Below are 23,538 nucleotides of genomic sequence, written 5' to 3' on the forward strand. Positions count from 1 at the left end.
ACATTAGAAGCATTTAAAGGGAAGCTAGGTAAATACATGAGGGAGAAAAGAATAGAAGCTTGTTGATAGGGTTAGATGAAATAAAGAAGAGGCTTGTTTACACCAAAAACACCTGCATAGGCCAGCTGTGCTGAGTGGCCCATTTCTGTGCTGTAATGTCTATGTAATTCAATGTCCTCATCAATATCTATCCCTCAACCACCTCCTAAAATAGATGATTTGGTCATTATCTCATTGCTGTTTGTGGGAGATTGTTGTGTGAAAATTGGCTGCTGCATTTCACATATTGTTACAACAGTGAATTGACTGTAAAATGCTTTATGGTGTCCCGAAAGACACTATATCAGTGTATGTCTGTCTTTTCTTCTGCAGCCCACATCAATAGAACAGATTTTCTGATCATATATCTGCTTCAATACAGCTTCAGTCTGTGGATTTACAGGGTATTTTGTTGCTTCACTACACCCCAGCCTGTAATTTCTGACCATTGAAATGGGGAGAGCTGAATTGTAACATCCCCCACTTAATGCTTAGACAGCAACTGCAAATCAGGGATCACATACACAAATTGGCAGCCAGCATGCATGAACACGTCTGCCTACCTTTGTTTGCTTACCTACAGATGCCCGACCTACTTAACTCAGCCTCCTTTGTGTTAGTATTACCCCAGGCCATGTACTAACTGCAGTGTAGGGCATAAACTAACAGCCTGTCTCCATACCAGCACCTGCAACATTCAGCCACTATCATTTGAGATGGAGCTGTCTGGAAAAAATACACTAGTTTCAGCTCCTAATACTTTTTTTTACTTAAATAACTTGATGAAGTTTCTGTAAACAGACTGACGGCCCAGATTTTTGTCCCCGAGTGGGTTCACTGAGTCTGGAGATTTCCTGACATTAAAATTGTCTGCCCACAGGTCGGATTTTCAATCAGGAGGTGGCGGGAACACGGTCGGAAACAGGAATTAGGGCGTGTGACCCCGGAACAAATAACCAGGCTGCTGCATGCGGAGGCAGACTGGGTGCAAGACCTGCCTCTGTGCCCTGGCACTGTGTCTAAATAAATAAAAAATGATAATAAAACAAAAAACATTCCTCCAGCCCTCACCCCTCAGCCTCCTCACCCCCCACACACTCCCTATGCCTCATCCATACCAACCTACGCCAACCCATGTCCCCACCCATCCCCATGGCCCATACCCCCATGCCAACTTAGTGCCATCTCATGCTCCCCACCTACCACCATTTGCCCTTACCCCCTCCATGCCAACTCATCTAGTATCTTTGGACAGTTCCTTGTTTGTTTTGACACTTCCTGTATAACTTTGACAAATTTGGCACTTCCTGAACAGCTTTGACAGGTTTGACAGATGGGCACCTCCTTAACATTTCTTTGACAGCTTGACAATTCCAATAATTTTGTGCATAAAAAGTGCATAATCATGTTCACTTTTAACAATCCCAAAGGAGTACCTTACCTCTCCCTTAGTTATCTAAACACCTGCACCAAGTTCAGACCTCCTCTTACCTGGTCTATTCCGCACACAGGGGATTCCCTGTTCTACCAAAATCCAACTTCAGTGGAGGCACCTGGTGATTTAAATGGCCAGTTGATTATGCAAATTGTGCATGCATGCATCACGGCCTGACTCGCGTTATGCCCCGCAAAGGTGGGAAATGCTGGGTTCGGGGACAGAACTTAGAATTTTCAGCTATTTCCAGGATTATTGTCACGACGGAGAGGCAAAAATCCAGCATGAGTCTCTGATTAATTGTAACCTGTGCTATTATTCGCTACCATACTTGGGTTGGTGTAGCTCAACAATGAATTCACATGCTGGTATAAACTGCTTACAGGAGAATATATAGGCCATTACCTGTCATTTGTGTCAATGGATAATATCTCATTGTTAGACCCCTTTAGAATATCGATGATTAGCACTGTGGGTATACCTACACCACATGGACTGCAGCAATTCAAGAAGGCACTCATCACCACCTTCTCAAGGGCAATTAGGGATGGGCAATAAATGTTGGCCTTGCCAGCAATGCCCAGATTCCGTGAACAAATAAAAGCTCAAGAAATCAAATGGGGAATTCAGAAGGAACCCAGAGTGTGGTGAGAATGTGGAACTTGCTGCAAGAGGGAGAAATTGATATATTGATATGAATAGAATAGATGCATTTAAAGGGAAGCTAGATAACCACATAACAGAGAGGAAATAGAGAGTTTTGCTAATGGAGGTAGATGAGAAAGGATGGGAGGAAGCTCAAATGGAGCATAATCAATGGCATGGACAAGTCGGGCAGATTGGCCTGTTGTTGTGCTGTATTTTCTCAGCTATTCCATACTGCAGTAAGTTCCACATTCTAACCACTTGCTGAGTGAAAATCTATTAAGAATCTATCACTGAGTAATGTCAGACTGGATTTCCAATAGCCTCCATGTTTCCAGGGCAATAACACATTTGGAGTCAATTTTTTGTCATAACGCATGGAAGATCCTCTGGTGGAACGGGTCACCCATTTACTACAGAGCCAAACCCTCTATGATTTACATTGCTAAGTGGAAAATTAATGTTCTATTAAATGATAAAAGTTTCTAATAGGCTGAATAAGGAAAAACTATTTCCTCTGATTGGAGAGTTAATGACTAGGAATCATCAATTTAAATTCTACGAGGAAACCTCAGTCCCGCTCAGTTGTTAGCACTCTCATCTCTCAGTCATGTTTGTGAGTCCAACCCTTACTTCAAAGGCTTGAGCACATCATCCAGGCTGACACTTCAGTGCAGGATTAAAGGAGTACTGCTCTTTGAATGAAACATTAAATCGAGGCTCCATCTACTGTCTCAGGTAAAAGATCCCATGGCACTATTCAAAGAGGAGCAGGGCAGCTCTCCCTGGTGTTCTGGTCTATTTTTATCCCCTCCAATTAATGTCATTAAGACAAACCATCTGGCAGTTTATCTCATTGCTGTTTGTCGGAGCTTGCTGTGCACAAATTGGCTGCATTACAACAGTACTTCAAAAGTAGTTCATTGGCTCTAAAGCATTTTGGAATGTCCTGAGGTTGGAAATATGTTATGTAAATGCAAGTTCTTCCTTGTTTTCTTTCATGATAGAGAGAGTATTTGAGTATAAAAGGCTTTTCCACGGACTGTACTTGAGGTTTCTTTTCTGGGAAAATGAGATAAATACCCACCACATCAGCAGACACAAGGGCTGTGAGGCAGGGGCATTAATTTTTGGGATGCTTTAGCCAAGAGCCAGCACCAATATAAAGGGTCAAGTGGCTTAATTCTGTGGTGTAAATTTCTGTTGTTGTAAAGGACGCTGTACATGATGTCGTGTGCCAAAAAGAAATACTTCCAACTCTTTTCATGCTAAACCCTGGATACAGATCCAATCTGAATGAAAATATTTCTCCTGAGCTCTCTCCTATTCTCTGAATGGCTATTTTCAATTGATGGCCCCTCATCACTGACTTACCAAAAAATATTCCCCCAAGTCCCACAAATGTAGGTGATGACGATGATGATTTCTTGATATCAAACAGCATAGGACTCTATCACCTGTTCCACTTGAGCACTTTACACTGAATGGAAAGGAATATTCGTATCACATGATGGGGTGTTGCATTGAACAGAGGAGACTGATGGTGGCCAAGGCTATGAATGGTGATTGACTCACTTACAAATGTGGTAAAATCTAACACACATTTTCCATCATTGTGTCGAGGAAGCCAAGTTTCAGGCACCCAGGGTCAAGACAGCACAGGTTGCATAAAGTGTAAAACTCACTCTACATTGTCCCATCAGACACTCGCAAGATAGGTACAGCATGGGTTAAATACAATTTAAAGATCCATGGAAGATGCACCATCAAATACTAACAGGGCAGGTACAGCATTAAAATCCCCAAATACTGCCCCATCCAGTTGATAAAACTTCAGATTTATTGCCGCATCTGATGGAAAACATTTTCTGTAATGTAGCAAATCCTAATACTGCACTGGAGCATCAATCAAAGTTGTGCTCAGGTCTGGGAGGAGGTTTTAAACCCACAAGTTTCTGACTCAGAAGGAAGGATGCTGCCAAATGAGCCAAACTGATAGCTGTTGAGTTAAAGTTTCAAGTCCATATGACTCTTCTTCAGAGCTCTGATGGACTCGAAACATTAACTCTGTCTTTCCCTCCACAGATGCTGTCAGACCTGCTGAGTTTTTCCAGCATTTTTGGTTTTTGTTTCAGATTTCCAGCATCCGCAGTATTTTGCCTTTATGATAGCTGTTGATACTGTTTCAATTGGAAATGTCTCAAAATTAAAACCACTCGACTGTGATCTCACAGATTCAGTATAAAGTACATGACTTAATTTCAATATACTTAATTCTATATCCATACATATCTGCATGTGTGTCTATATTTCTGCAAATACGTGTTTATCTGTATGTCTTTATATATATTTATATATACATACACTTATGTATGTGTGTGTATGTGTATATAAACGAGCTGTACTTACAGCACCTTGTTTATCTCCATGATTCCTCCGTTCTAAATTTCTAGCCCAGTAACAATGAGGTGCTAACTTGTTTATTCACTGTGAGCTGGGTTAATTTTTAACAAGGTTGAACTTTGTGCCTAATCGCTGCCTCATATTTCAAAGTGATAAAGTTGCACTTAAATGAAAGGGGAGCAAATGATGTCGCTGAGACGGAAGGGTGGAGGAAGGCAAGGAAAATAAGGAACAGGAAAGAAAAGGAACAGAAAACGAGGAGGTGGGAGAGAACACATGAGCGCGAGGCAGAGAGGAGGAGCAGCCAGAGAGAGAGAGACAGGAGGTTGGAAGGACGAGGGGGCGAGGGTCAGAGGCAGGTGGTGCTGTACACTGCCCATGCATTTTGGCAGCGTTAAGCCTAATGTGTGCCACATTTGAAGCTCTATTAGCCTGCCTACTCACCTCACAGGAGGAATGTTGACAAGCGGTGATGAAGCGACAGTTTGGGTTGGGTGACTGTTTGAAAAGAAGCAGTTCACACACCATTTAAAATTCAGACCTGGAATCGTTTTTCTGTGTGCTGACACCGTCGTTCTCAAATCCAGCTTTCAGGGATGTTCTGAGTCCCCCTTGCAAGCAGCAATCTGAGTCCTAACGTGGGCCAGGTCCACTTTTCACACTCCTGCGGTTTTAATCTTTGCTCCCTCATTCAAAGCCAATTTCTTTTTTTTATTTATATATATATATATATATATATATATGAACTTATTTACAAATAGATATGGCCCTACCCTGACCGGAGAACTTGCAATCACACTTCGTACTTGTCACAGGGTGTCTGAAGCACGACTATACAACGAGGGAAAGTGGGAGGAGGAGGAGGAGGAAGGGGTTGCCTGCTGGCCTTGTTTCCATGGTATTCCCTGTTGAACATTTGAATGCTGTATTGTTCGTATGCAAGCCAGAGCCTTGAAAAATCTCGGTACACCTGAAACTGTGACAACGGACTGAATTCCTTCACGCTCCTGAGTTGGATGTTTTAAGGGGAGAAACATCAAAAGAAAAAAATTATTTTCCTGAAATTTGTCCGTGTGTGAAGTGAAGGGTGGCTTAAAAATAATTTTGCTGCTGTCTAGCTGAGAGCCCAGATTGACACAGCCACGTTCTGGGGGTAAACTAGTACTCTTTAGGAAGCATGCAGGCAGTACCCAGTGGAGAATTTATGTAGTACTCTTCACATCCCAGAACACATTAGGGCCAAGCTTCCGCCACAAGGGATAGTATGAAGAAGTTTGCTTCCACGCGGAGTTTGAACAAGATCCTCCAGCAGTGTGGTGATTCCTGTCATGATTACGACGAGATTCAGGCAGTGGAGAAAAAATGGCACTTGCACCTCGGGGGTGCTAGAAAGGTCCTGGGCAGAAAGTCAAATCTCTCATCTCTTTTTATTACAGCCCCACCACCCCCGAAGAGAGCGCCAAGTACCACACTGACTCTGCGTTCCAAATCCATGACTGCTGAACTCGAGGAACTAGGTAAGATAACTCTCATTCATTAATACAGTCTATTTCCTCATTTATAAATCATCAAGTGGCAGTTCACTGCATGCGCTAATCTATGGCCTATGTGTGTATCAGTGTCAGCTTCAGTACGTCTACGATGCACAGGGGATAAAAAGGAACGATTCACCTCCAACTGGGTTATGTGTGTCTAAGTGTCATGTGCTGTCAATTTATTTGAAATCAGGATTTGGACATCACTGGCAAGGTCGTCATTTAATGCCTGGTCCTGTTTGCCCAATGGAAGACGTATTTGTGGGCTTTCTCCGTGAACCATAGTCCTTGTGGTTATGACACTGCCATGTATTGTAATTTTTTTAATACCTCATTGGCTTGTATTTCAAAAATTATCAGGATTCAGCCAGAATGAACCTGGAATCGGTGGAGGCCAGACAAGGTAACAATAAGAGAATCCTTTGCCTAGAGAACAAAATGGATGAAACGAAATTACTCCTGCCTCATACTTTATTATTTCCAATGCTGAGGTATCAGTTTCTGTAATTATTCATACAGGGTAAATGAAAACAATTCACTCCTTCCAATACCAGGTAACTTGTGTGTTTCCAGGTCGGTTCCAATACTAAAGAACATCTGTCCAACTATAGGAAAGGATATGAAAGTTCAATGAAAAGTCCAATGAAAGTTCATCCCTTTAGTATGCTAACACTTCCATCAAAGCCCCTCTCTCTAGTACCCTAACTCTTCCATCAAAGCCCCTCTCTCTAGTACCCTAACACTTCCATCAAAGCCCTTCTCTCTAGTACCCTAACTCTTCCATCAAAGCCCCTCTCTCTAGTACCCTAACTCTTCCATCAAAGCCCCTCTCTCTAGTACCCTAACTCTTCCATCAAAGCCCCTCTCTCTAGTACCCTAACTCTTCCATCAAAGCCCCTCTCTCTAGTACCCTAACTCTTCCATCAAAGCCCCTCTCTCTAGTACCCTAACTCTTCCATCAAAGCCCCTCTCTCTAGTACCCTAACTCTTCCATCAAAGCCCCTCTCTCTAGTACCCTAACTCTTCCATCAAAGCCCCTCTCTCTAGTACCCTAACTCTTCCATCAAAGCCCCTCTCTCTAGTACCCTAACTCTTCCATCAAAGCCCCTCTCTCTAGTACCCTAACTCTTCCATCAAAGCCCCTCTCTCTAGTACCCTAACTCTTCCATCAAAGCCCCTCTCTCTAGTACCCTAACTCTTCCATCAAAGCCCCTCTCTCTAGTACCCTAACTCTTCCATCAAAGCCCCTCTCTCTAGTACCCTAACTCTTCCATCAAAGCCCCTCTCTCTAGTACCCTAACTCTTCCATCAAAGCCCCTCTCTCTAGTACCCTAACTCTTCCATCAAAGCCCCTCTCTCTAGTACCCTAACTCTTCCATCAAAGCCCTTCCCTCTAATCCCTAATGCTCCCATCAATGCCTGTCCAATCAGTACCATCGAATGCCCCAAACAATCCCTTTGAAGTCCTTCTAATCAAAAATGTGTAAAGTGCTAGAATCTATTATTAGGGACATGATATCAGGGCAATTAAAAAATCTTATTATGATTGAGCAGAGTTAGTATGAGACTTATGAAAAGGAAGTCATGTTTGACAAATCGGTGGAGATCTTTGAGGTTGTAACTAGCAGGGTGGATAAAGGGGAACCAGTGGGTGTAGTGTATTTGCATTTCCAAAAAGCCTTCAATAAGTGCCACACAAGATATCATGGCACAGAATTAGGAGTCGTGGAATTGGGGCTTATATTTTAGCATGGATTGGGGATTGATAAAGGACAGAAAACAGAGAGTAGGAATAAATGGGCGATTTACAGGTTGACAGATCGATACTAGTGGAAATCCTCAGGTATTAGTGTTGGGGCTTCAGCTATTTACAAGTTACATTAATGACTTAGATGAGGGAACTGAGTCTTAGTATCCACATTTGCTGATGATATATGGTGGGATTTTCTGGCCTCGTCACTAGTGGGTATCATCGTGCATGGCATGGGAAAATTTGGAGAGCCATCATCCTGTCCATGACAATGCCTGTTGCTGTTAGGTCCGGAAAATGCTACCCATAGAGTTAGATGAGAAATTAAACTGTGAGGAGGATGCACAAAGGCTGCAAAACAATTTAAACAGGTTAAGTGAATAGGAAAGAATGTGGCAGATGGAATAGAGTGTGAAGAAATGTAAAGTTATCCACTTCAGTAAGCAAAATAATTTTAAATGGTGCAATGGCTTCTCTTCTTGCTCCTCTACCATTACTTCCGGTGTCTTCCCAAGGATCTACCTTTGATTCCCCTCCTATTTCTCACCACCGCCCCACAGCGACATCACTCAAAAACACATTTATGCAGATAATATCCAACTTTAACCCACCATCACCTCTCTTGACACCTCCACTATTGCTAAATTATAAGGCTGCTTGTCTGACACACAGTTCTCCAAATAAACATTGGGAAGACCAAAACCATTGTATTCAGTCCCCACCTACAAACTCCATCCCTAGCTAGCAATTCAGTCCCATGTGTCATTTTTGACCCTGAGATGAGCTTCCATCCACATATCCACACCGTTGCTAAGAAAGCATTCCAGAACCCCACCAAATTTCCCAGATGATGAACATGGTCATCTTTGCCTCCAAAGACAAACAGGAAGAAGAAAACATATTTCCACCTTTGTAACATCACTCAATGCTTGGCCCTGCCTCAGCTCATCTAATGCTGCTCATGAACCCTCACCCACGCCTTTGTTACCTCTAAACCTGAATATTGCAATGTACTTCTGACCAGCCTCCCATGTTCATGACTTGAGGTCATGCAAGACCCTACTGCCTACGCTTTTACTCATGCCAAGTCCCCTTGATTTCAAACTTTCCATCCTTGTTCTCAAGTCTTTCTATAGCCTCACCTCTCCCAATCTCTGTAATTTCTTCCAGTCCTGCCACCCTCCTCTGCGCTCATCTAATTTTGGTCTCTTGAGCATTGCCAATTTTAATTGCCCCCACAATTGACGCCATGGCTTCAGCTGCCTAGACCCTAAGATCTGGTATTCCCACCATTAACCTCCTCACCTCTCTACCTTTCTTTCATTCTTGACGTCGCTCCTTAAAACAGCCTTCATGACCAATCTTATGGCCTTCTCCCTAATATTGCCATAAGTGGCTCAGTGTCCAATGTTTCTTCAAAATGCTCTTGTGAAGCATTTTGGGATGTTTTATTACATTAAAGGCACAATACAAATGCAAGTTGTTGTATGAATGCATGATGTTCACTTCCATTCATAATTTCTCAGATAACAAAGCAGCCATGCTCTCATGCAGTGAACCTGAACAACATTCAGGCATGGACTAATAAATGGCAAGTAATGTTTGCCTCACACAATTGCCAGACAATATCTACAGCAAGAGAGTCTAGCCACTTCCCCTTGACATTCATTGGCAAATTCCCCCACCATCTACCTCCTGGGGAATCACCATTAACCAGAAACTTAACTGCACCAACCACAGAGATACTGTGGTGACAAGAGCAGGTCTGACACTGGGTAATTTGCAGCGAGTGACTCACCTCCTGACTCCCGAAACATTTCTTCCACCAAGGCGCAAATCAGGGGTGTAATGGAATACTCTGCCTTTTGCCTGAATGAATGCAGCTCCAACACTCAAGAAGCTGAATACCAGCCAAGACAAAACAGCCTACTTGATTGGCACCCCATCTACCACCTTAAATATTCGCTCCCTCACACATAGTGGCAGCACTGTGTATCATCTGCAAGGTGTATTGCAGCAACTTACCAAAACTTCTTTGGCAGCACTTCCCAAACCCGCCATCTCTCCGCCCAACTTAGAAGGACAAGAGCAGCAGATGCATGGGAACACCAGCAGCTCCAAGTTCCCCTCCAAGTCACAGAACATCCTGATTTGGAAATATATCGCTTCATTGTCACTCGAGAAAATCCTGAACTACCTATCCATCAGTATTGTGGGAGTACTTTCACTACACAGAGTGCAGTGGTTCAAACAGGTGGATCATAATCACCTCCTCAAGGGCAATTATAGACAAACAATAAATGCTGCCCTTGCCAGTGACACCCACAACTTGTGAATGAACAAGAAACAACACAATCCCACACAGCTTCAGACAAAATGAATCAGGGTCCCTATCCCCTGACTACTAACTATCCAGTGACTTTTCCTGGCTCAGATGTGATGCAAACCAGAGTGAAATGGGTGTCTGACATTCAATGTCTTGTGCTGACATTTGGTTGAGGTGCCAGAGACTGTTGGTCTTCAGGAGATTGTAACCCCTGGAAACTAGACAAGCGAGGACAAGTGTGGGAGGCTGGCTGGAAAAGGCGAACGATACAGAAAGGAAAAAAATTGTTCTCGGCCAATCATTACCCTGGTAAAGGCAGTAAGTAGCTGAGCTTTAGGGACCAGAAGCTTGGCAGTTTCCACTTCCTGACTGCACTCTCATTGATGCCAATAACCCCTGAACTAAGGTAGGGGAGAATCTGGCCAGCATCCCTGCTCTTCATCATCACCGGTGACTCCTGTGATGCAAAGTGCAAGTACAATATGAGGTTGGTCCATGATGCCCTCCATTGTCGAGTAGTTCATCGGTACTCCCTGCCAAGGGCCATGTAGGATTGGCTGTCATTGAGTGGCTGGCTTCTTTGGAGAATCCTCACTTTTGGAAGGGGATGAGATGCAGGATAGTAGCAAACAAAAACTAAGGCATGTCTAAACCAGAGGCTAAGTGTCAACAAAGGCATGCTTAATAATTCACTCATTTCATCAACTCATGCTTTAAAGAAATTATCAATGTAACTTTGACTCATGGGGCAGGGTTTTTGATTGGCAGTGAGACAAGTGATTAAATTGTGGTATTTTCAGAGTATAGTAACAGACATTGAGCAGAATGATGTATTATTCAAGCATCCCACTCCTGAATTAATCATGTAGATGAAACACGTTGAATAGGAGCATGTTCATTGGTTTCATACCCCCACATGAGGTGCATAATGTATATATACAGGATGTCAGATTGGAGTGGAGGTGGCTTTAGTCACGGAACTGCAACACAAGCAAGTGTTTCAAAGGAATTCACAAGGTTTGAGTATAAGAGAAAATTTGAATCTCCTAGCTCCTTCTCCTGACCATAACTCACTGAAAACAACCTGCTGCCTCTATCCTTTTACAGTTTTGATTCGAGCAGGGTCAAAATTAGTTTGAAACTTAAAAAACATTCTACCCCGTCACAACCCTCCATTCTGAGGGTCCCATACTCCCTCCCAACTGTTGCCTGTTATCTCCCTGGCAATGAACGCATACAATATGACAGTTTCAGACCTGTGGAAGCCTTCAGAGCTATTCTCCCTGCTAGAGAATAACAGGGCTGTGTGTATTGGACAGTATAGCTGCCCCAGTCTCTAATATACAGAAAATCAGCCCAGCATGCATTATGAAAGGTAGCAGATCCTGTATATATTATAGAGAATAGTAGCCCCTGTGGATATTGTAAAAATTCACAGCTTATGCGTATATTACAGAGAATAGCATCCAATGTATATTATAGAGAATAGCAGCCACTGCATATATTATAGAGAATGGCAGCTGCTGTATGTAAAAGAGAACAGCAAAGCCTTTGTGTATTATGGGGAATAGCAGCTCCTCTATCTATTTTAGAGAGTAACAGACCGTGTTTATATTCAAGGGAATAGCAGATGCCGTGTAAATTGTAGGGAACAGCAGCCCCTGTTTAGAAATTGAGAATAGTACCCTCCTGTATTTAAGAAATAGCAGCCTCTGTATATCTTAATGGGAATAGCAGCTGCTGCTTGTTCTGGGGAACAGCAGCCCTTATTTCTATTATAGAAAATAGCAGCCCATGTGTATAAGGATCTTGTGTATATTGCATATTGAATAGCAGCTCCTGCATATATTAGAGACAATGGCAGTGCCAGTATATCAAAGAGCATAACACACTTATGTACATTATAGGTAATAACAGTCCTTGTGTACATTATAGAATATAGAAAAGATTGAGGATATTATTGAAAATAGCAGCCCCTGTATATAATAAAGAATAGCAGCTCAGATGTATATGAGAAGGAATAGCAGATCCTGTTTATATTATAGCGAATAGTAGCCAGTGTATGCTATAGAGAATAGCAAGCGTTGTGTATATTACAGGGAACAGCAACTCCTCTGTATATTTTGGAAAAAAAGCAGGCCTGTGTACGGTATGTTAAATAGAATAGCAGCCCCTCTGTATATTATAGTGAATAATTGCTCTGGTGTCAGTTGTAAAGAATAGTAGCCCCTGAACATATTGTAGAAAATAGCATGACCTCTATTATAAAGAAAAACAGCCCCTGTGTTTTTAATAAGAAATAATAAGCCCTCTATACAATATAAGAAATAGCACTCTAGTATTTTAGAGGGAATAGCAGCATTTGTGTACATTATAGAAAATAGCAGACCCAGAGACATTTTGAAGAATAGCAGTCCATCTGTATGTTACAGAAAACAGCAACCACTCCATATAAGATCAGGAATAGAACCCTCTGTATATTGTGTATTGAATGGCAGGTCCTGCATATATTAGAGACAATGGCTGTATATTGCAAACCATATCTATACTATGAGTAATAACAGCTCTTTGGTGCATTATGAGAATATTGTAGAAAATAGTGGCCCATGTATATAACAGAGGTTAACAGCTTTGTTGTATATGAGAAGGGATAGCAGACCCTGTTTATTTTATAAGGAATAGTAGCCACTGTGTACATTATAGAGAATAGCAAGCACTGTGTCAATTATAGAGAGCAGCAAACCATGTATATGTTTTGGGGAACAGCAGCCCTGGGTATATTAAATGGAATAGCAGTCCCTGTGTATAATATAGGAAAGAGCAGCTCCTGTACATATTATAGAAAATATAAGTTATAAAGGATAGCAGCCCCTAAGTGTATTGTGGAGAATTGCAGATCCTGTGTATAATATAGGGTATTGTAGCCCTCTGTATGCTATAGTGAATAGAAGATCCTATGTATATTTTGGTGAATTACAGCCTTTCTGAGTATTATACAGAACAACAGCTCCTGTGTATGTAAAGAATAACAATGCCTGTGTAAAATTTAAGGAAGAGAGCTCCTGTATTTGCAAGAGAATAGCAGCATCTGTATACATTTTGGGAACTAGCAGACCTTGGGGACATAAAGGAGAATAACAACCCTTGTGCATATTATACAGAATGGCTCCTGTGTATACTATAAGAATAGCAGCCTCTGTGTATACTTTAGGAAGTATATGTATATCATAAAGGACAGCAGTCCCTGCATATAGCATAACAAATTGCAGACCCTGTGAAGACACAGAATAGCAGTCCTGCTGGACATCATAGAAATTAACAGACCGGACAATATTGTAAATAAAAGCAGAATCTGGCAATATTTAGAAAATAGCAGAGCCTGTGTATGGTATAGTGAAGAGCAGTTCCAATGTATATTTTAGGAAATAGGAACCCCTATGTATATAACAGTGAATAATAGCCCTGCAATATCTCTGAGAATAGTAACCTTTGTGTATTATAAACAGAAAAGCAGGCTCTGTGATAAGGATTAACTGCTATTATTGAGAACAGCTGCTCCTTTATATTTTAGGGAATGATAATCCTTGAATATATTATAGAGAATAGAATTCATGTATACACTGTAGAGTATAGGAGCCCAGGGGCTGAATTTTCAATCACCTTTGGGAGTTAGGATGTGCGGAGGCCCAGAAAATCACACACATGGAGGACATCACTGGTTCTTGACATCTCAGTGGCATATTTAAATTTTCAAAGGAAGGTCAGGATGGTTTGCTGCAATCCACACACCTCTGATTAATTGCTCTTGAGCTTGTTGTTGAGCTTGTTAGGGAACGACAGTTAGCAAGTTTCAAAGAACCAGCACAGGGAACATGGACTGTCTGGGACTGAGCTATTTGAGCATAGTGGTCGTGAATAAAGAGTAGCGCTCATGCAGCAAGTTGCATTGGTAGAGCTGAGAGGCTTGATTTTGTGAAGCGAGAGCATTTGGACTCTTGAGAAGCGTGTGAGGCTGTTGGCATCACTTGGACATTAGAGTTGGGTTGAAGAAGCCCTGTTAAACTATTGAGGGGCAGTTGAAAGTGTTGAGATGGGAACAGCCAACGTTGGAGAGAGTAGTGAGGAGGAGCATTGGCAAACGCGAGCTCCTGGTCAGGACAAGGTCAGAGGAGCAGAGCGAGGGGCTACAAGAGAAAGAAGATACTACCCACAACATCAGGTGTATTTCCCAGCTACTTGCAAATGATAGAGCACCAGTGCCAGGAGGTTGTGCCTATCCAGGCATTTGGTCTCTGACATTTGTGCTCTGGTCCATAGTGACCTATGGCCTCACAGTACTCTTGGTAGTCCCCTACCTACAGCCATCAGTGTGATTGGGCTGCTGAACTTCTTTGAATCTGGGTCGTTCCAAGGATCAGATGCCAAACTGGATGGCATCCCCCAGTTAGCAGCTCATTGTGCCATCAGGTGGGTGATGGATGCCATCTTCCACAGAGTAGGGGCCACATCCATTTTCAAACAGATGGACCAGCACAGGAGGCATTGGATTTTACCATGCTTGATGGCTTCCCCCAGGTCCAGGGGTCATCAATTGTAACGATGTAGCCATCAAGGCACCGAACAACCAACCAGCCTAATTCCTGGACAGGAAAGACTTCCACTCAGTGAATGTCTAGGTGATCTGTGACTCTAGGAAACATATCCTGCAGATATGCACATGCTTCCCAGGCAGCTGTAGTGATGCCTTTATCCACTGACAGTTCCAGTTGCCGGAGACCTTCAGGCCACCACCAGAATTTGTGGATGGCTGCTGGGGGGATAAGAGTTAGCCCCTGAAGGCTTGGCTCCTGATGCTCGTCGAGTACACATCCATGGATGCAGAAAGGCACTACAACCCATGCCATCTGCCAGCGTGTACCTGCATTGAACATACCATTGGCTTCTTTAAGATTTGTTTATGTTGTCTTGACCGATGGGGTGCCCTCCAGTACAAACATGCTAGTGTGCCTTGTACTGTGGCCAACTGCTTTATGCTGCACAACATGATACTGCACAGTGGTCTGGAGCTGGACGAAGAGGGGGAGATGGAATGCCACTTTCGAAGGAGGACAGGGAAGTGGAAAAGGGAATGAAGAGGAGAAGGAATGGGGAGCCCGGTGCCTAGGCATTAGAGGAAGTCCACCAAGACTGTCTCACAGTAATTGACAGGCTAGCAAAGACACAAGGGCTAAGTTAATTCAACAACGATTCACCTGAGTGACTCTAAGACATTATGACAGATGGATCTGTCACTCACCTTCCGTGATCAAGAAAAATAATCCATTAAGTACATCTCTGATTAATTACATTGCCACCCATGTAGAATGAAATTCAGGTTTCCACGTCCAACAGTCTTCCCCAACACAGAGCTTGGCACTGCCTGACAGCAATCTCACCTGGCCTTCAGTTAATAGCCTTTTTGACAGAAAGCAATGATAACATACAGATTTGTTCATTAGTATAATCAGTAATATTTTAATGGTAGTAGGCATCCATCCATCTCAGGAGATGTTGGACTGCACCTGGGGTATATGTCACTTCTGGATGGAATATCAGCTGTTGTGGCTGTAAAGACCAATTCATGAATGGCAATCCCCTCCTCAGCTGGCACAGATGAATAGCATTGGCCCAAGGTTGACAGATGTTTTTCCTTCCACCGGGTTCTCTTTTCCGGCATCTGTTTTTTTTCTTTTATCCTCTGTTTCTTCCATACCCTTCGTGACTGCTTGTCTTCAGACACTCTGGTCAGTCGCAAGGACTTTCCATGCATTGACTCCAATCCTGGTCAGCTTGGAGACATGGGCAACCTGTTGACCTCGTGCCGATAGCAAGCTCACCATAGAGTATGTCTTTGGGAATGCAGATGTCATCCATTCAGCTCACATGACCCAGCCAACGGAGTCACCGCTGACTCAAGAGGGTAAACATGCTGGGGATCCCTGCACACTGGTGATCTTCCATATTTGGCACTCTGTCTTGCCAGAAGATGCCCAATAGTAGTCGGAGGCAGTGGAGGTGGAAGTTGTTCAGTCGCTTTTCTTGACTTGCTTCAGTTGTCTCTATCTCACTACTCTAAAGGAGAGTGCTGAGAACAGAAGCCTGGGGCACAAGGAGTTTAGTATTTTCAGTTGGTTTGCTGTTGGTCCACGCTCACCTTCTCAACTTTAACAGCTGTAGCCTTGGCAATCCAGGTGCTGATATTAGCATCAAAGGACAAGTTGCTGGTGATTCTTGATCCGAGGTATGTGAAGCTGTCAGCAACATCCAGGGTGAGGTCTCTATACCCTGGCCCATAACCTTGGTCTTCCTGATGCTGATTGTCAGTCCAAACTCCTTACAGGCCGGGGAGAACTGATCCACAAGCTGCTGCAAGTGAACTGCGGTATGGGATGTCATTGTGATGTCATCAGCAAACAGCAACTCATAAACTAGGACTTAATGGATAGCACAATGAACATACAAACTCAAAAAACATCGCCCAAGTGACCCAGGAAGGACATTTTACAAAGTGGCGCCTTCCACTCACGACTGTTCCTACCAAGAGATTGTAAATTGGAGAAAGCCCAATTTTGTGGAAATGAGAAAGGATCTAGGAAGAGTGGATTGGGATAAGTTGTTTTCTGGCAAGGATGTGTTCAGTAAGTGGAAGGCATTCAAGGGCAAAATTTTGAGAGTGCAGAGTTTGCATGTTCCTGTCAGGATTAAAGGCAAAGTTAACAGGCATAGCGAACCTTGGTTTTCAAGGGATATTGGCAATCTGGTTAAGAAGAAGAGAGGTGTATAGCAGGTATAGGCAACAAGGAGCAAATGAGGTACATGTAGAGTATAGAAAAGGTAAGAAAATACTAAAGAAGGAAATCAGGAAGGCAAAAAGAAGACATGAGGTTGCTTTGGCAGATAATGTGAAGGTAAACCCGAAGGGTTTCCACAAGTATATTAAGAGTAAAAGGATAGTAAGGGACACAATTGGTCCCCTTGAAGATCAGAGTGGTCGTATATGTGTGGACCCTCATGAGCTGGGGGAGATCTTAAACAGTTTTTTTGCATCAGTATTTACTCAGGAAACTGGCATAGTGTATAAGGAAGGAAGGGAAACAAGCAGTAGTGTCATGGAACATATAGAGATTAAAGAGGAGGAGGTGCTTGCTGCCTTACAGCGAATAAAGGTAGATAAATCCCCCGGGCCTGACATGATATTCCCTCGGACCTTGAGGGAGACTAGTGTAGAAATTGTAGGGGCCCTGGCAGAAATATTTAAAATGTCCTTAGCCACGGGTGAGGTGCCAGAGGATTGGAGGGTAGCTCATGATGTTCCGTTGTTTAAAAAAGGCTCCAAAAGTAAACCAAGTAATTACAGGCCAGTGAGCCTGACGTCAGTAGTAGGTAAATTATTGGAAGGTGTTCTGAGAGATCAGATATACAATTATTTGGACAGCCAAGGGCTGATTAAGGATAGTCAGCATGGCTTTGTGCGTGGTAGGTTGTGTTTAATGAACCTTGTAGAGTTTTTCGAGGAGGTTACCAAGAAAATAGATGAAGGAAAGGCTGTGGATGTTGTCTACATGGACTTTAGTAAGGTCTTTGATAAGGTCCCACATGGGAGGTTAGTTCAGAAGGTTCAGACACTTGGTATCCATGGAGAGGCTGTAAACTGGATTAGAAATTGGCTGTGTGGAAGAAGACAGAGAATGGTAGTGGATGATTGCTTCTCAGACTGGAGGATCTGTACTGGGATCATTGTTGTTTGTTGTCTATATCAATGATCTGGATGATAATGTGGTAAATTGGATCAGCAAGTTTGCTGATAACACTAAGATTGGAGGCATTGTGGACAGCGAGGAAGGCTTTCAAAGCTTGCAGAGGGATCTGGACCAACTGGAAAAATGGGCCAGAAAATGGCAGATGGAATTTAATGCAGACAAGTGTGAGGTGTTACATTTTGGGAGGACAAACCAAGGTAGGACATACACAGTAAATGGTAGGGCACTGAGGAGTGCGGAGGAACAAAGGGATCCAGGTGAAGGGAAGAGTACAGCTCCCCTGTCCATGCCAGCCTCAATCAGAGCCTCAAGGAAAACATCAGAAAAATGTGCCGCTGACTGGAGACTACTGCTGGCCCTGTACTCTCCCTGTACATCTATTTGAAAGTTAACAGCAAGCCCAACCTTGGTTGCCATTTGCCTTCTAAATAATCTCTCCGTATCTAGCTCCCACTTCTTGATGCGGCTGATGCCCCTAATTGGACGCTGCACTCTCCTCCGGGCCAATTAGTGACTGTTGCTTTAAAGATCGCTTCACATCACTTCATATGATGTGAGGTCAGGAACCAGGAATGTTCTGGGCGCCAGAATGAAAATTTGGCCTCCTTGAATCTACGACAAGGAATAACAAACCCTGTTAATATTGTGGGAAATAGGAGCTCCCATGATTGTTCAAGGGGACAGCCAGCCATGTGCACACTGAAAGGCATAGCAACCCCTGTGTATATTATAGAGGATAGCATCCTCTGTGTCTATAACAAGAAATAGCTGACCCTGTACTTATGTAGAAAATTGGAGCCCAAGACCTGAATATTTTCCTCATTGGACACGCACGATTGGTGGGTCCGGGAGCGGTTGGGAAATGGGCCTCGAACCATGATTGGTCCCCAACCGTGATTTCACGCTGGCTGGCCAATCCACAACCAGCCAGTGTGAAACGCGTGCTGAGACGCTTAGCGCTGCTGGGGTGGGGGCGGGAAGAGGGCGGGCGACAACATCACCGGGAGCTGCAGACCTGCAAATAATAAAATAAAGCACAAATAAGATGCAAAAAATGTCCATGCGGCACAATCAAGCACCTGAAAGCAGACCTCACAAAAATGCTGTGCCCAGATATTTCTTTTTATTTTGTTTCCTGACGGAGATTACATCCCGCCCTTGGAGGAGGTTTCGTGAAAAATGTAAAGGCCGCCTGGCCATTTGGCCCATCTGCCAACCGTAAGATTGGACAGACCGGAAAAATCATGTTCTGTTGAGCCATTAATGGGCTTAAATGCCTTAATTGTCAGCGGGCGTGTGCGGCATTCGGAAGTGCGTCCGCCGAGTGAAATATCGTGTGAGTGCGCAATGACATCAGGACGTTCGCCCGATGTCACCTCACACAATTTTACGCCCAATCGGGTTGGGACAAGAAATAACAAACCTGCCCACGGAACGTAAAATTCTGCCCCAAGTGTTTATCATAGAAAGCTGCTTCCCCTGTGTACTTCGTAAGGCAATGCATATTAAAGGGAATAGCAGCTCCACTATTTTGATGGGAATAGCAACCCCTCTGTATCTTATGGGGAAGGGCAGCAACTTTATATGTTATAGAGATTCGCAGCCCCTGTATGTATTATAGAGGACAGCAGACTCTGTGTGTAAGATAGGGAATTGCAACCTATGATGATATAATTCTGAGGTTAATGAGATTATTATGTTTTGGGACTATGTCTTTAATTTAAGGCAAAATGAAGAGGGTCATGAGATCTACTCTGACATCTGCCTGACAGCAAATCTAGGTGGTTTGATTGGAGAGCCCAGTTTGTTTTAGTGGGAAGAAGATGCAAAGCATTTACACTTGGAGACAATGGCAGCAACAGGTGTGCTCATAGTGGATAGACTCCATGTCTCCAAAATCCCAGAAAAGTGTTGAAAATGTCAGGTTATGAACCGTTGTGCTTTAAACTGTTAATTTACTTCCATGATAAAAGAAAGTTAGGGTCTCAAGGATAGCTAATCAGCATTTCTACCTGGATACAAGGCCCAGAGAGTACTCAATCAGATGCTCTGGGTTCATGAAGACTTGATGGCTAAGGAAAGTGCATTTATAATGTGAACCTGCAAATCCTTCCAATGCAGGCCAATGGTAGAGCAGGGGAGATTGCTGTGGTGGAAAGAACATTGGAGCTTCTACCATCACTCTACAGAGCTCCAGACTACAATGTGCTTGTAAAAGTGAATATTGCCACAACAACCTGGACTCCCTGAGTGAACTGTAACATGCCACCATGTGACAATTGGAAAAAGAAAGCAGATGCTGGGATTTTATAGAGAATAGCAGCTCCTGTGTATATTATGGGGAATAGCAGAATCTGTATATATTGTTGAGAATAAGAGCTCCTGTGTATATTATAGGGAATAGCTTCCCCCATGTGTATGATAAGGAATCACAGCCCGATGCATACTCTGAGGAATAGCCGCTCCTGTGTATTATAGGAAATAGCAGACCCTGTGTATATTTAGAGAGTTAAAGCCCCTGTGTTTATAATAGGAAAGAGCAGCCTCAGTATATATTGTAGGGAATACCAGCACCTGTACACTAATGGGAATAGCAGCCCCTGTGTACATTATAGAAACCAAAGGACCTTGGGGTATTATAGAGGGTAGCAGCTGCCTAACGCTCATGTACAGAACTGAGCTGATGTCACAGCAAACAGAGGAGGCCTTCTATCCTGCCGCAAATGTGAGTATTAGTCTGACCATCACTAACTCAATTTTACACAAGATACCTCAAAGTTTCTTTTTTCATTCTGTCATATTTCTCATTCATAAAGCATGGGGCTTGTACAATCCAAACTCTTAACATGAGGAGCTGATTGTTTTTGCCAAGCTCTTGTCTCTGTGGTATACCAATAAATTCTTCAGTATTTTAGTTAACCAATATATTAGTAAACTATGAAGTAGGACTAACATGATACAAGTTCTCCTGGTGTTCCTTGTCCTTCATTATTGGCACAGTTCTTTGTCCAGGATGTGTTTATCTCTTTAACTTGAATGTTCTGTGTTTTTGTATGAATTACTAACCCTTTCCTCTAGAGTCAGTCTTGTAGACATTGCCATTCATTATTCCATTCCATCCTAACACTCCGATTCTTTTCTTTCCAAGCCTCTGTACGCAGAAGGAAAACGGGTAAGTTGTTCTCTTAAAACCTGACAACAAACGCCATTTTATTTCTCGTGGTGCTTTGTGTGTTGGCGCTGTGTTGAGCAGACATGCTTCTGTTGAGTGGTACACTTGCAAAGTTTTAAGAGAACAGTCATTATGCGCACCCCCCCCCTCCCCACCACACCCCCCCCTCCCACCCCACCCCTCTCCCCCAACCCCTACCATTTCTTCCACCACATGAACTCAAGAGTGGTGGAAATATTTCTTCAGTGCACTGTGTGAAGTGAAAATTATAAATATGTTTTAAAATTGTGTCAAACTGAATCTGGTGCAGTAAAGAAATGGTTGGGTAGAGGCCATGAAAGGGTAGACTGTATATGGGCTGTAGAAGGAGATTAAATGGGTGAGTGAAGTCCAAGTTAGAATAGAGTGCACATGGGCTGTGTATGAAGAGAGTTTGAAGGATCAAATCATCCTTTCCTGGTTCAATGCCCAAAGGAAGGAGGTAAGAATAGGAGATCCTGACAGTTCCCTGGAACCTTGATACTATGATTTTCTCCAATATCAAAAGTAAAGTGCTGAATCTGATGCCTCTAGTTTCCTCTCAAAGAAATAGCACATCAGTGCTTGTTAGTCATGCTTGTGACTCCAAACTCTGGGTCCAGTTCACAGGGACTTGGATAAAATCCCTGCCTCAGATTTTGTGATCCACTTCCTGGGGATGAGTGGATGTTTGAAGTAATACATAAGTCAGTGTAATTTTACCTATGCCTTTGCAAAATATTCCCGTTAACCCCTGATCTTTGCTGAATCCATGCACAGCATGGTGCCAATTAAACTGGTCAGTTGTGGTCATTTCCAAGAGGAAAAAATCTTTATCACACACAAGATGCTTGCTTACAAATGAAATCCTTGAAGCAAGTGCTTTGTCTATCTTGTAATGAGCTAACCTCTCCCAGAGATAGAAAGAATCCTTTATGTTGGTGTCTGCCATTTTGGGTCTCGGCCCTTCATCTGCAGTCATGAAGTGTGAGCCTTAGACCTTCATCTTGTGTCCTGTGCTGTGAGAACTAGCCATTCACCTGATACCTATGAGGCCTTGGAACCTTGACCCATTACCTTGTGTCCTGTATTATGAGACCATGGTCCTTCAGGACCTTGGTCATTCACTTAGTGTCCTGCACAATGAGACCTTTGTCTTTCGACTATTTTTTAATGCAACTAAAGAAGGAAATGTTTTTTGGTTGGAAATGGGAACACACGCAAAATTAGATATATATCCAGATTGTCTTTTGGTGGATTTGGTTGTGGGAGGAATGTTCACCAGGTCACTAGCTGCTGCTCATCTTTGAATAGTTTCAAGCATCCAGCAGAACAAAACAGACTTTGGTTTTGTGTCTCAGCCAAAGAAGGCACAGATTATCAGCCTGAATTATGGAGGCAAATTTTCAGTGGGGTTCATGTATCCGTCTACCATAACTTTAAGGAAAGAGCTGTGGAAACTTGTGACAACAGGATTTACTTGAGTGCTGCCAACTGAGCCAAATTGACACTTAGAATGAAGCAGGAGATAGCAGGTGTATGACGGATTAGAACTGAAGACAAGAATCTCAATGAGGCTTTTGAAAGCAGAGAGAAAAATGGTAAGGTGGAGATGCAGGGCAAGGGATATTCAGGGAAGGGAGAACTAGAGTGGAAGGGGGTTGAATGCAGAAAGATCCAGGAGGCAGCGAGAACCAGGGAGGAAGGCAAGAGATCTGGGGAAGCTGGCTGAATTGGGGGAAAGAACATGAAAAGCTGTGGGGAGAGGGCAATGAGAAATGGAGGAGAGTGAACCAGTGGGAGGCAGGGAAAACCGAGGGGGGGGTGGGGAAAGGCAGGGAGAACTGGGGTGGGGGGGGGGGCGGGTGAATGAACTATCCTACTGGTGAGAATAGGCATGTTTTTGAAAGAGGACACTTCACACTTGGTTTCAGCCATCCTTCTCAGAAGTAACTCCAATTACAATCTTCTGTCTGAATTTATTTTTCTTAGTTTCCAATCTTCATCTTTAAGCAACCACCCTCTGCTACCATGTTAAATGGATCCAAGCTAGATGATGAAGTACAAAACATGACACAGATCTTTTCTTTGATAGTAGGTTTATTCACAGAGTTCAGCATTACAAATCTCAGCCTCCTAACTACTGACCCAGTGTCCCAGCTGATTGTCTTTACATGTGCTCTCAGTCATTAAGCAAGCAATGCCCATCATCTGTGTATCTTTAATAAAATAATCAATCAACTATTAACATTTGCTACCTGTATTTATAGTTTATTTGAACACAGGCTCACCATGTACAGTTAATGAGCTTTGGAATTGTTCAGTATTGAGTTTATTCAAGAGAAAGGTCATTAGATTTTTGGATTGTTATGATTGCGGAAGAGACCAGTAACTTAAAAGAAATTTGAACTCCCAG

At 43.1% G+C, this 23,538-nt stretch overlaps 1 protein-coding gene across 1 annotated transcript in view; it reads left to right on the plus strand.

The window, feature by feature from the left end:
* The window catches only part of shank3a (SH3 and multiple ankyrin repeat domains 3a), a 773,648-nt gene that overhangs the window by 632,683 nt on the left and 117,427 nt on the right, over nt 1–23,538 (plus strand). The window contains exons 21-22 of the mRNA XM_041203533.1: nt 5,959–6,039; nt 21,081–21,104. Of these exons, the coding sequence (XP_041059467.1) occupies nt 5,959–6,039; nt 21,081–21,104 (105 nt within the window). The remainder of the gene's footprint in view (nt 1–5,958; nt 6,040–21,080; nt 21,105–23,538) is intronic.

Source organism: Carcharodon carcharias, chromosome 13 (assembly GCF_017639515.1).
Source record: "Carcharodon carcharias isolate sCarCar2 chromosome 13, sCarCar2.pri, whole genome shotgun sequence".
Taxonomy (NCBI): domain Eukaryota; kingdom Metazoa; phylum Chordata; class Chondrichthyes; order Lamniformes; family Lamnidae; genus Carcharodon; species Carcharodon carcharias.